General features: G+C 40.2%; 1 protein-coding gene across 4 annotated transcripts in view; it reads left to right on the top strand.

The window, feature by feature from the left end:
• The window catches only part of TPK1 (thiamin pyrophosphokinase 1), a 380,616-nt gene that overhangs the window by 208,759 nt on the left and 157,151 nt on the right, over positions 1-14,706 (top strand). For all 4 annotated transcript variants that reach the window (XM_040260087.1, XM_040260089.1, XM_040260088.1 and 1 more), the window contains one exon: positions 12,546-12,692. In XM_040260087.1, the coding sequence (XP_040116021.1) occupies positions 12,546-12,692 (147 nt within the window). The remainder of the gene's footprint in view (positions 1-12,545; positions 12,693-14,706) is intronic.

The following is a 14,706-nucleotide window of genomic DNA, read 5'->3' as shown; positions in this document are numbered from 1 at the left end:
GAGAGAAAGAGGATGTGGGTTGCACGTTCTGGTGCCTCGTAACCCATGTTCCAATGAGTGGGAAGAATGACTGCTTGGCACGCTCTCAATGCTCGGCTTTAGTAGGACATCGTGTATGTTATAGAATTTTTGGCCAGGGTGAAAATATCTGGTGCTTTTTCAGTAGAATGGGCAGGAAAGCAGATGTGAATTTTTTCATTCATCTGCCAAGCAGTCAGTTAACTTCAATGGATGACATTTACCCAAACTGTAAGATGCTTTCAAACTCTACTTCCAAATAGCTAGTGGTTCCTGAATATGATACAAGTCATACTTTGAGTTTTCATTTTGCACTAAATACCAACTGTGTTGAAGATGCTATGCTAGGTATTTTGGGTTTTCTAAACCACAAATGGTACATCTTTACATTTCTTAAGATCTCAGATGACATGAGAAGTTTGGAGACAAAAATGACCTCCAGTAGACTTATCCATGTTATTTATACAGACCATGATTTTATGTAATTTCTACTTATATATATGTTCCTGACTCTTCAAAGAATTTAATTTTCAGCAGAGATAGTAAAATAAAATTATGTAAAAAAAAAAAACACACGCAAGTATGTGTTTTATTTTTTCTATTCAGCTCTCCTTGGCATTCACTTTCTGATATAGAGAAATGTAAATACATGCAAAAATGCTCTTGCCATCCCTGTGTATTTATGTAGAAAAAATAACACATTTCCACATTTAACAATTGTGCTTTTTGTTTACTTGGAAAAATATGTTCTTTCCCCAGGGGTCTCTCACTGATATGGTTTGAGAACCTACAGGCCAAGTAATCAAGGAAATATTAGTATTCATGATAGATCTGTAATGAAAGGTAACACTGTTACTACAACCAGGTGTGAAATGTTTAACTAAAAAATTCAAAGCCCAAGGTACATCAAAAAAGCATTTCATTATCTTGGGCATGAACTCAGTCGTTGTCCTATTCTCTGTCATGACCAGGGCAGCTGAAATTAAGTGTTATCAAGGATTTCAAATAGCAGCCTGAGGGAAAGCAAGGAAAACTCCTGGTATGCAGCAAGAATTCTAAGAAGAAGTGAGCATCAGTGCTAAAAAATTGTTTGGGGTCACAAAGGAAGGATCTTTAATCTCTAGATAAAAAATGTGAATTTTGATCTATGGGTAATGTTAACCTGTTAGAAAATTTTGAATGAGACATTGTAATACAATTTAGAAAGTTAGTGTCATGGCTGTGTGCAAGCTGAATTGAAGGATGGAAAATTTCATGATAGCAATAAAAGGACCAGTTACAGGATTCTTGGAAGGATAACTCTTCAGTCGTCTTTTCCATCAAGAACCTGAGAAAGAAAGAGAGACCTTGGAAAATAGACTTCAAGTGTGTGCTTGATGATGCTTGGTTTTCACCAGAGGTAAAGCATGGAAACTGTAACCGTTCAGCTAGCAGATGTCTGTAACATGTTTACCAGCCAATCGAAGTACTGTAGGTTGAAGAGGGCAACCTGAATGAGACAGTTTCTGACCCTAAGACCTTGCGTTCTGTGAAGTGGATGCCCTTATAAGTGGGATAGGACAGGTGGGAAGCCCCTTGGAAGTGGGCCTTCTCCAGCGTGAACTCTCCTTGTGCAGGTGGTAACTCAGCGGGATCTGGAAGATGAACTAGGAACTAGCCAGAATCAAGAGAGTGTTTTGTTCTGAGTGGTCAAGACCAAAGGTGAAACTCTTAGGTTTGGGGATGTCAAAGGGTAGGTAATACTGAAAGTCCTGATCACACATGCACGCTTGGACCATTTACATGTTTCCTATAACAGGCTCATAGAATGCACTAGGCATTTGGGGTAGGCCTGTCTCTGCTGGCCTCCTCTGCTGCTGACTTGCAGCTAGTGTGTCAAGGACCTCTGGCAAAAAGAATTGCTTCCAGTCTGGGCATGCTAACCTCTCCAGTGAGGATATGGACTGCGTGGACTTTTGTTGCTGCAACTTTTACTGGGGTATTATAGTTTAAAACAGTTGGGAGTCTTAGCATAGACCCTTTTCATTGCCTCCCTTGTTTTCTGTCAAATATAAACAAGCTTGTGTACATTGCTCACTTTTCAGGTATAAATATTTCCCTTCCTCGTCGTCTTTTTTAATTTCTTTAAACTTTTCATTCAAAGAACATGTTCAAAAGCAAGCTTTGTGTAAATATGTTTATGACATCTCTTAATAACATATTTGCAGTTTGACATAGTGAGATGAAAATGCTCTGTTCAAACAAGTTTTCTTTCTTTCTTTTTTTAAAAGGAGGTGGAGGTAGGCATCTTTGGAAATACTTTACAAGGGAGAGTGAGGGGAGGAAATAGTTCCAGCACTGGAGTTTGCAATCTTGTGATGTGTTCTGAGAAATGAAGTGCTTCTAGAATATAAAGGGGGGTGGGAGTTGTGGATGCAACTTACAAGTGAGTATTAGAGGAGATAGGACTTTAGTTTGTAGCTTCTGGAGAGTTAATACTTCAAGGGAACATTGGCATGATCAGATATGAGATGTAGAAAGCTTTCTCCTGTAATCAGATAGGAAACTGCTTGGTTACAGAAAGCCAGGCAGGAGACCGGTGGGGTCACCCCAGTGAGGGAGGTGATGACTCAATTAAGGCTGTAGAAAGAAGGATGGAGAGCAAATTATTTGAGGAAGAATCTGGAGCCTTATTATCTTGCCACTGCAAGAGGCATGATTTCTTTCTCACCGAAACAGGCTGCCATTAAACTGTGACTCATTGGGCCTTGTTGAAATTTAAATAGGATCCCTGTAGTATTGTTTTCCACAGGCTGCCAAGATCCAGCCAGGTACAGTCTTTGTTTGTCAATACAGTATATTCTGATACCGTAAAGCCTCAGGTCTTTAATTTCTCTGGTGTCTCATTGTACTTCACATCAATCACCTGAATTATTTTATCGGCTTATTGAAACATACTTTGATATCGCTGGGCGGTTGGCCGGTTGGCCGGTTGTTGTTTCTATTCTCTCCTGATCCAGTGATTTCCTTCATAGGCTGCATTGGGTTTTCTGTCTTTAAATTAGAGCATCCGACAATTGGACCAAAGAAATTCATCTCCTGTTCAAGCCTAGTTGTCATATAGTATGGATCTCTGAAGGTTAAGGGAAGCTTAAGGATAACGTCTAAATTTTTTGAGACCCTCATGTTTAATTTGGTTCAGTTGGCTACATACTTGGAATTCTGGAACAGCAGGATAAACGTGTGTCTTGATTTACATGGGATAGTCCTGTCTTGTGCCTGTATCCTTGGTGTAATTATTTAGAATGTTCCCTTTTACTTTCAAGGGTGTCTCAGCTTGTGCATTCAATTGTATGGTCACCCTGTCTATCAGGGATAGCCTCAAAGAACTGTCCATTTATGCACCTCCACAATTCAATTTATGAAGAGTCGATGCAATTAAAACATGCTGACAGCCACTGTCCCTGCTGTAGACTTCATGCATACTGTATCTAAGTCTTTTTGAGGACAAATGGAGAAAAACATGTCATTTGTTTACCAAAAGGCTTGGATTGTATAATAGAAAAATGAAATTGCTTCTCCTTTTGGTGTTATATATCCTTTAGCCAGTCTTGTCATGATTCTATTAAGGCAGATAACGCAAAGCCAAGTTTTTCAGTTGTTCTCTAAACAAAATAGACACAATTATTATTTAACCTATTAGAGTGGAAACCAGAGAATCTCATGTGGACTGTTAGAAGTGAAAGAGATCTTGAAAAACAGGTTAGGGAATTTTTAAACATTTTATATATTACAGAATATGGCATGATAGATAACATACTTGTGTTATGTGTGCACAAATATTTTATTTAAAACATTTTCTCTATAGATCTAATAGGATTATAGCAACATTTTTTAGAGTTGCAAACACTGAATCTTTGATGGATCACAGCCAACAGCAAATGTGTTCGTCTCTGAGAGTAGTTTTCGCTCTTTAGAGGATGGTAGATGTGTTCTAAAATAAGGAGACTTGCGCTCGAATATGCACACTCTCCGTCTCATTGCCCTCTGAAACTCATGGTCCGTCCTCATTAAAATTCCCTTGTATTTATAATGTCTTCACGCGTAACGTCAACAGAAAGTGGGCTTTTTCCTAAGGACAGCGGTTCTCTGCAGCCACAGTAGTGCTACTGAATGTTTTGTCTTTTCTCCTACTGCTTTTTCTAGATGGGGCCCCAGAAGTAGGAGTGGGTGACTTCACTGTCCTTCACTATTTCTAGACCTGTGTGATCCACTGGCCGCCTGAGCACTTAACATGTAGCTAGCCTGACTTAAGGTGTGCCATCACTGTGAAATACATTGTGGATTTTGAAGACCAAGCAGGGAAAAAAAAAAGAATGTAAAGTATCTCTATTTTTCCAGCTTTATTGAGATACTCGATATATAACGTGTACATTTAAGGTATATAACGTGATTTAGTACACATACATATTGCAAAATGAGCACCCTAATAAGAGTCAGTTAGCAAGTCCATCACCTCACATGATTATTTTGTTTGCTGTTGTAACAGAACATTTACGGTCTACTTTTAGTAACTTCCCCTATGTAGTTCAGTATTGCTGGCTATAGTCACCCTGCTGTCCATGAGATATTTAGAACTTATCGTTTATCTGGAAGTTTATACTTTTTGACCAATGTCTCTCTACTTCCCTATCCCCCGCAACTGGCATTCTCCTCTCTCTCTCTCTTTTTTTTTGAGTTTAGAATTATTTTATTTGTTTATTTTTAAACTTTTTATCTTGTAATGGGCTATAGCCAATTAACAAGATTGTGATAGTTTCAGATGAACAGCAGAGGTGCGCAGCCATCTGTATCCATGTATCCATTTTCCCCTAAACTCCCCTCCCATCCAGGGTGCCATGTAGCATTGAGCAGAGTTCCATGTACCATGTGGTCAATCTTGTTGGTTATCCGTTTTAAATGTAGCAGTATGTACATGGCATTCCAGTCTTCTTTGAGTTTAGGTTTTTAAAATTGTACTTGTGAGGTCATACAGTGTTTGTCCTTCTTTATCCGATTTATCTCACTTGGCATCTCAAGCCTCCAGGTTCATCCACGTTGTCACGAATGGTAGAATCTCCTTCTTTCTTGTGTCTGAGTATTGTTCCATTGTGTGTATGTCTGTGTGTATTATATATGTAATACGAGATACATATATATGTATCTTGCATATTTTCTCATCCTTTTTTATGCATTTGTCTGTTGACAGACACTTGGACTGTTTCCATGTCTTGACTGTTGCGAATAATGCTGCAGTGACCATCGGAGTGTGGTGATCTCTTTGAGATCATGACTTTTGTGTATTACCCAGAAGGAGCAGAAGAAAGATGGCCGGATCATATAGAAATTCTGTGTGTAATTTTTTGAAAGTGAACTGTAAGTGAAAATTGCTCAGCTGTGTCCAACTCTTTGAGACTCCATGGGCTATACAGTCCGTGGAATTCTCCAGGCCAGAATACTGGAGTGGGTAGCCTCTCCCTTCTCCAGGGGATCTTCCCAACCCAGGGATCGAGCCCAGGTCTCCCACATGGCAGGCGGATTCTTTACCAACTGAGCCACAAGGGAAGCCTTAATTTTTTGAGAGCCCTTCATATTGTTTTCCATAGTGGCCACACCAATTCATTCCCATCAATAGTGTGTAAGAGTTCCCTTCTCTTCACATCCTTACTAACACTTACTAATCTCTCATCCTTTTGATAACAGCCATTCTGACTGGTGTGAGGTGGTATCTCATGTGGTTTTGATTTGCACTTCTCTAATGGTTAGTGATGTTGAACTTCTTTTTACATGCCTATTGGCCATCTACATGTCCTCTTTGGGAAAATGTTTATTCAGTTCTACCCATTTTTTAACTGCTTGGTTTACTTGTTTATTTGTTTTGATGTTGACTTGTATGAGCCTTTTATATATTTGGGATATTAACCCTTTATCAGTCATATCATTTGCAAATCTTTTCTCCTATCCAGTAGGTTGTATTTTCATTTCGTCAATGGTTTCCTTTGCTGCAAAAAATCTTTTAAGTCTCTTTCGGTCTCATTTGTTCAGTTTTGCTTTTACTTCCTTTGCTTTAATAGATAGATCCAAAAAGAAAATCATTGGAGGGTTTTGAGCAGGAGGGTGCAAAATCTGATTTACATTTTGACAGGGTTATTTTTGTTACTATATTGAGACTAGATTGTGGAGAAATAAGGGCAAAAGCAGAGCTGTGTTGGCGACCACTGCAGTCTTTCCCATGAGCTATAATGGTGGCTCATATTCTCTGACAGATTTTGATGGCCGTGGTTGTGATGGGGTTGTAGGTAGTGACAAGGGGAGAAATTTTGGATGTATACTGAACTGAGACTTCCCTGGTGGCTCAGATAGTAAAATAGATGCCTGCAAGGCCGGAGACCTGGGTTTGATCCCTGGGTCGGGCAGATCCCCTGGAGAAGGAAATGGCAATCCACTCCAGTATTCTTGCCTGGAGAATTCTATGGACAGAGGAGCTTGGTTGGCTGCAGACCATGGGGTCTCAAAGAGTTGGAACAACTGAGTGACTCACTGAACTTAGGACCAATATAATTTTTTTACAGGGTATAAGAGAGAAGAGTTAAGAATGAACCCTGGGAGTTTGGGGTAGAATAGCTTTTGTGGGGAAAACAGTGGGAGATCATGATTCAGGGAAAGATGAGGTTAACGTAAAGACCTCTATTGGATTCCAAATGCAGATGTCAAGTAAACATTGAATATGGGAGCCTGGAGTTGAGGAGAAAGGGTCTGGATTGATGATAGACTGTTAGAAAGTGTTGACATTGTTGGTATTTAAAGCCACAAGGCTGTCAGAAAACACCAAGGCAGAGTATGTAATGACAGAAGAGAATTAAGGACTTTACTCTGGGCTATTCCAAAGTTGTTATGTTGATTCTTGAGAGGAAGCAACCAGTGAGATCAAAGAAATATGGTTTTGCTGGAAGCCCATATTTCCGTGAGAGACTGTATCTGGGAGGAGGTAAAAATAACCTTGTGTCAGATGTTGCTGATGGATCAAATAATATCAGAACTGATAACTGCTCAGAATGGCTTTGCATGCAATGCTAATAAAAGTCAGGACTTTACAGTGGCTTACTAAGGCTCTTTTCAGATCTAGCATTTAGATTTTACTCTGATTCCTCCTAATTTTGCATTCAGTTCTCATGACTACCCTCCTGACACTCTTTGAACAGAGAAATGGATAAAGAAGATGTGGAACATGAACATATATGCCATGGAATACTACTCAGCCATTCAATGGAGCAAAATTGGGTCATTTGTGGAGGCATGGATGGACACAGAGTCTATCACACAAAGTGAAGTCAGAAAGTGAAAGTGAAAGTCGCTCAGTCGTGTCCAACTCTTTGCGATCCCATGGTCTATACAGTCCATGGAATTCTCCAGGCCAGAATACTGGAGTGGGTAGCCTTTCCCCTCTCCAGGGGATCTTCCCAACCCAGGGATCAAACCTAGGTCTCCCACATTGCAGGCGATTTCTTTACCAGCTGAGTCACAAGGCAAGGCCAAGAGTACTGGAGCAGGTAGCCTCTCCCTTGTCCAGCAGATCTTCCCAACCCAGGAATCAAACTGGGGTCTCCTGCATTGCAGGCGGATTGTTTACCAACTGAGCTATCAGGGAAGCCCAGAAAGAGACAGAGAAATGTTGTGTATTAATGCATATATGTGGAATCTGGAAAAATGGCACAGACGAACCTGTTTGTAGGGCAGGAATACATATGCAGACCTAAAGAACAGACATGTGGACATGGGTGGCGGTTTGTCTTGTTTACTGATCTATCCTGTGTTTAGTACCTAATAGACAGTAAGTGATCAGCAAATATATACTGCCCGGGGTAACACATGTGAAATAAGTTATTGTTTTCAAAAGCTACCAACTATGGGAATCCTTGCCAAATATGGAAGTACTATTTTGTACATTTTAGATGACATTAACGCAGCCTAATAATCAGCTTCTTGCCTCTCTGGTTATTTATTCAATTTTCCCTGATTTGTGTGCATTGATGAAGCTCAGAAATGCTCACTGTATGCTGAGTCGCACATGCTGTGGCTGGTGTCTGTGTTTCTTAGGTCTCCTCTAGAAGGAGAGAGAGAGAGACAGGTGATCAGCAGTCGTAACAAAGTCTGACTTATGTGCTGTAAGGAATAATCTGGGGGTTTTGAAGATCAGTCTGGTGCAGACACATGCAAGAGAGGCGTTTGAAATTAAATGGCTGTTTGGCTCACAGGTCCTAAAGGGGAAGGGCGTGCAGGGGGCCGTGCAGGGAGCCATGCAGGGGCCTTACGGGCGGAGGGCTCAGGGCGCAGGGTCTGAGCTTAACCAAGCAGGTGGGGAGCCGGCAGACAGCGAGGCTCCATGAGCAAGTGCCTTTGGGGGGTGGGGTTTAGAGCAGGGACACAGCAGGAGTGTGAGGGGCTGTCACTGGGTGTGTTTGAGTGTCAATAGGTCAGTCAGAGGAGGGCAGGGAGGGGAACTTGTGGTAGAGACCCGTCTTATCACCCTGGTGTACCTGGTGCTTGGAGTCAGGGGCTTACAGTCTGTGGAAATGCTGAGGCATCCAGAAAATACTGTTTTAAAAATTTATGTTACACTGGGTGATGTTAGAAGTAATGCACCAGGCTTTGGATCCACATAGAAACGGTGTCCTGGCTGTCCGTAAACAGCCTGCTTTAGCCTGAAAAGTCCTTCCCAGTGGCATTGTCCTAAAGGCAGGCATCTAGGCTTGTAAAGTGAAGTGAAAGTATTAATCACTCAGGCATGTCCGACTCTTTGGGACCCCGTGGACTGTAGCCTGCCAGGCTCCTCTGTCCATGGAATTCTCCAGGCAAGATACTGGGATGGATTGCCATTCCCATCTCCAGGGGATCTTTCTGACCCAGGGATCAAACCCGGGTCTCGGGCATGGCACACAGATTCTTTACTATCTGAGCCACCAGGGAAGCCCTGTGTAAATATGGTTGGTGTCTGTCTTCTTTCTTCCATCTCTTTGAATGTCCTATTTCCAGCCAGAGCTAGACAACTACAGAAACAGCTCCTGGCTGGCTCCTCCCGCCCCCTGCAGCTTACGTTGATCCTCTAATGTTTTCATAATCAGTCTTGCTAAATACTTCCTGTAGAGAAAATGAGTAGTGATGAGAAGTAATCTTGCTGCTGCTTTATTCTGAAAAATTCAGTGACTGATTTACAGATACTGCTTATTCATCATGATATGCCGGTGTGGAAGATGGGGATTAAATTTCAGCCTCAAAGGTTATGGGATCCCTCAAGGCTTGAAGTATAGTAATGAAAAATTGAGAACCTAAAATAAGGGATTTCAGAATCTGCATAGGAATAAACTATTTTATCATTAGATATTTGTCCTGCTGTGAATTTAGGATTATGTAGATAGGACTGAGCCATGTCCTTTTTACTAGAGCCTTAGAACTTTCTCTACTGTATCTTCCATTGCTGTTCAGTTGCTCAGTTGTGTCTGACTCTTTGCAAACCCACGGACTATAGCACACCAGGCTTCTCTGTCCTTTACTATCCCCTGGAGTTTGCTCAAACTTATATCCATTGAGTTGATGATGCCATCCCACCATCTCATCCACTGTCGCCCCCTTCTCCTCCTGCCCTCAATCTTTCCCAGCATCAGTTTCTTTTCCAATGAATTGGCTCATCGTATCAGGTGGCCAAAGTATTGGAGCTTCAGCATCGGTCCTTCTAGTGAATATTCAGGGTGATTTCCTTTAGGATGGACTGGTTTCTTTCTTATATTGTCTTTCTTTTCAGTTTAAGGCAAATTCTCTTTGATTCTTCTGAGTTCCTATATAATTTATGAGCCATTCCCCTCTGGAATGTTACTAATAAGTGTTACTAATAAGATTTTCTAAGCACTGCTAAAAGCCATTACCTGACTTGACACCCCAAAGCCTTATAGGTCACCCCTTTCTTCTGAAGACTTAGATGTCTTAATCTTCACCTTTGTATTAGGAGTAATACATGCTTCCTAGGGTACATGGTCTTCCTCTGCCTCAGATCTAATTCTCAGAGTTCCAGAAAGAGCTCCAAAAAAAAAAAAAAAAATTAGATCTTCTAGATGTGTGGTATGCTTGTCTTAAAATACTATAGTTTTGACACAAAGTATCTTATTCAAAATAAAAATTGGTATTCTCCCTACACTCTGAAAAGGTCAAAAATAGGAAACTCATTCCCAACCTTGTGATTCTTCTGTGTAGTGTACTTTTTGTGTTGTTATGAATCCCCCTTCTGATGTACATATTCTCATATTATGGTAATTAACCTAGTTCTTCCTTTGACTGACTGGTCCCTTCTTGTGGTGTCTTCACTTATTCATTCATCAAACATTTGAGTGTCTTGCATGTGTTAGGCACTATGAAGAGGACCAGGGTCACAACCTGTGAGCTGTACAGCCTTTGGCTTAATGGCGACTTATGCCACTTACTGTTCCTCCAGAAACTGAACAGGTTGTACCGGTACAGGGGTGTCATGTTACTTTCTTAAAATCATGATTTCTTCAAGGAACATGTTATTTGAGCTTTCAAAATGTACTATTTAAAAACTAATAGCCAAATAGTTCCTATCTTTAAATAAGTTCTACTTACTTCAGGTAGAGTGGGTAGTATAACTATCAGTTCTTATTACATGTAAAGTTTTCTTGTATCAACCTAAAAAGTAGTCACAACCTTAACGTTGAGAGTTATGTTTTATCTGGTGGGAAATTTTAGGACTTCAAGCCCAGGAGACGGCATCTCAAGTGGCCCTGAGAGAACTGCTCTGAGGAGGGGAGGAGCCAGGTTATATAGAAGGTTTTCAGCAAAGAGCAGGTAGTCTGAACATCAAAAGGCTAATTAAAGAAAATTTAATTAGATTTAAAAAGTTAAAAAACGAATTAAAGAAAACTGAGTGGCTCAGACAGTAAAGAGCCTGCCTGCAGTGTGGGAGATCTGGGCTCAATCCCTGCATCAGGAAGATCCCCTGGAGAAGGAAATGGCAACTCAGCCAGTATTCTTGTCTGGAAAATCCCATGGATCTAGGAGTCTGGCAAGCTATAGTCCATGGGTCGCAAAGAGTCAGACAAAACTGAGCAGCTAACAACAGCAACAGATAGCCTAAGTTAAGGAATTTAGCACTTTTCTGTGCACGGGAAGATGCAAGAGTCTGGGCTCACTGAAATCGTTCCTTCCATATGCCTCTCAGCTCTCTGAGGTCAGTATCCTGCCTTGGTCATGATCACACCCTGAGTTCCTCGGTGCTCACCATAGTGAGTGGCTGCAGCCTGAAGGCTGCCAGATTGAGCAGGTACTGTTCCCTTTCCTGAGTGCCCCTCTCGGGCTCAGGGATTCGTATTTGGAGTGCAGGAATCACTGATGACTGTGGCATTCTCGTTTACTGATATGGCAGGAAATACAGTATTTCTTACTTACAGTATTTTGATTAAGCTCTCCAGCTTTTCCTTTTTCATGATCAGTATAGGAGCTTTTGACTCTGCTGATACATGAGAAGATCAGGCTGACTAGCCGAAGGAAGGAGACCAGCTTCCACCTCTCTCTCATTCTCCGTAAGGGCTTCAGCCAAAGGAGCCTGTGACCCTGCACCCTTCCACTGCTCCATGGACGATCTTCAACCATTGTTCTTATAAGTTAGGAAAGCATCGCAGTAATTTTATATATAAATAGCGTGGAAATGTGTTATCCACAATAGGGAAATGTTTAAATAATCTACACTGTAATGATAGGAAATGCTTTCTTTAAAGTGTTAAGTGAAAAAAATAACACATCAAGTGACATGTAACAATAATAAACATATTGATAGTAATATAAATGTAATAATACCAAAAATAATGTGATGGAAGCACGGCTGACATGTTTTAAGCAATCACTGTGTTGTGAACATGTTTTAAGTCTTCGCACTTATTAACCCATTTAGTGACCTCGTTTAACCCCCAGAACAACCCTATCAATTGGCCATTGTTAGCCAGGTTTTCCATGTGAACAGAAAAATGTGGTACAGAGAATTTAGGCAACTTGCTGGGTTCAGTGAAGACAGTTCAGGTCTTTAACATACTTGGATTGTGGCGGGGGCCAATGACAGACCTCAGACCCCGTAAGACAGGCTCCCTCACTGTTGGGTGCTATGTGGGTAGATGGGAGCAGCGCCAGCTGGGGATTCGGGAAGACGTCCACGTGGAAGAAACATGGAGCAGAGTTTTAAAGGAAGAGTTGGTTAGTTTTGCAGCTGAATAGGCAGATGGGAAAAACTTAACGATTGGTACCAAAAATGTTGCTCTCAGAGGCTGACTGCTACTTAACCAATCATGGGACTTAATTCCTTCATCTGAACAACACAGTCAACGTCTGCCGTTTCTTCATGGCTTATCTAATAAAAGAGAATATTGAAAGCTCTATAGAAGTATTCAATGCTATTTAATCATTTTAAATTCCTTAAATATGTGACTGCCAATTTTCCTGTGGTTTCATAGGTAGATGTGATTGTGACCTTGGGAGGACTTGCTGGACGTTTTGACCAGATCATGGCATCTGTGAGCACTTTGTTCCAAGCGCCTCAAATAACTTCTTTGCCAGTTATAATAATCCAAGAGGAGTCTCTCGTCTACCTGCTCCAACCGGTAAGTGAGGATTAAATACAGTGTCCGCACTTTGCTTCTACAAAACCTGTAAGATTTTTATAGATAAGGTGAAAGCATCTGCCCAGTTTGCGTGTTTCAGCTGAGTGAAGTTGACAAGTATGACTGCCTCCGGTCACTGAAGGGGAAAATAGGTGGAAGAGAAGCCGCAAAACTTTCATTTTGTTGTACTTAGAAAAGCAAAACCAAAGAAAGAAAATAAGGTTTTTAATTAAATTGATTAAGAATTAAATTTAGCTTTTTTGCATTTTGAGCAGCTGAATGTGTCACTTGGGAAAAATCTCAACAGAGGAAGCACAAAGCTTGGCAAATATTTCAAATGGAATTCTTGAATATTTTCAGTGTTGTAATTGGAAACTGTGTCTGATTTTGTGAAGTACTTAAAGTCTTTAGCTTTTACTGTTCATAAGTTGCTTGCTTGTTAATTTCACTTTCATGATGATGTCATTCATTTCCCATGATAAAGAGCAAGGGAATTTTCTTTCAAGGTAGTGCTTAGAATAGAATTCTTATTATATAAACATGTTTTATGAAGTTGATGGGTGTATTTCAGTTTGAAAAATGATAGCTCAGTAACATTTTTTAAAAACAGTGGACAGTTTTTTTTTTCTTTTTTGCCTCTCATTGTAGTGCGCTACATATAGCTTTGCTTCCACTCCAGCTGCTGTCCACCATCTGCAGCTTGTCATTTCCTAAAAATTGTTGTTTGGTTAATATGGTAAGTTATAATGCATGCTCACCATTGTTCAGCCACTTGTGCGTTTTTTTGTTTTTTTTTTTTAATCTGCACTGCCTGACTTTGTTATTTTCTGGAACACTTTCTGTGAGATATAAAAAGGAAGTTGAAGAATTCAGTTTTCAAACTTCATGCTGTCCATTTATTTGGTCAGCAAACAGTTACGGAGTGCCTACTGCCTACCTGTTACACTGCTGGGTAATTGAAGATTAAACAGAAACAGTAACATAGGTTCTTTAGAACTATAGTTCTAAAGATGTGTAGTACATGTCCAGTGAAGGAGACATTTATTAAACACAAACATAAAGCTAGATTGAAAGTTTAGAACATAAAGATGATGAAAGATTATATAATCTGGTCATGGGTGTGGTAAGGAAATGCTTACAGAGGCATTCACATTTTATCCACATTTTTTTTTCCACATTTTATTCAATCAATTAACTCAACAAATATTTACTGAGTACCTGCTGTGTGTCAGGTACTTTTCCGAGGATACAGCAGCCAGCAATAGCAAAACCCTTGCTTTCATGGAACATGCATTCTGTTGAGCTTTCGTTTCAACAGACTCTTGAAGGATGAGCAGATCTCTGTTATATGGGAAATGATGGGAAAGTCATTCCAGTTAGAAGTAGCCACTAAAGAAAGATAGAGCTGTCGGGCATATTGTGGGATATACAGGTAATACTGAGCAGCCGTATGAAAAATACCTAAATATCAGACTCAGAAGACTCTGAGGTCCAGAAGATAGTTTAGATCCTGACTGTGAAAAGCCTTGAATGATACGTACTAGAGTGTGAATTTTTTTGCCATAAGCTATGGCAAAGTCATTAAAACAGTTCAGTTAGCAGTCTGACATGCACAGATATGCTTCTTAGATTTCTAATTAGGTGTTTGTTAAATACTTACAGTTTCCCGACACTTTCTGAAGTGTGAAACTCTCTACAGCTGTGAAGCATTGAACTTTATTGTTTTATTATGATTTTATTTATAAGATTCTATGAACACTAAAATAGTCAACTGTAACTTGTCTCCATATAAATATTCTGGCTAAGAAGTAACTAGATATCATAGGATAATTTTTGAAAAGTAAAGTTGGAACATTAACTGATAGCAAAAGCCATGTCTAAAAATGACTTCTGCTCTTAAGATCTTTTCATTGTCTGTGGTGTTCTGTACCTTTGTTGTATAAATATGGACTCCCTAAAATGTATTCAGCTTGGGATTTCTTAGAATTAATTCTCCGTCTATAGGCTGCTGTCT

The sequence above is a fragment of the Oryx dammah genome, unplaced genomic scaffold (assembly GCF_014754425.2).
Source record: "Oryx dammah isolate SB20612 unplaced genomic scaffold, SCBI_Odam_1.1 HiC_scaffold_18, whole genome shotgun sequence".
Classification (NCBI taxonomy): domain Eukaryota; kingdom Metazoa; phylum Chordata; class Mammalia; order Artiodactyla; family Bovidae; genus Oryx; species Oryx dammah.
This window is presented reverse-complemented; position numbering and strand designations above follow the sequence as displayed.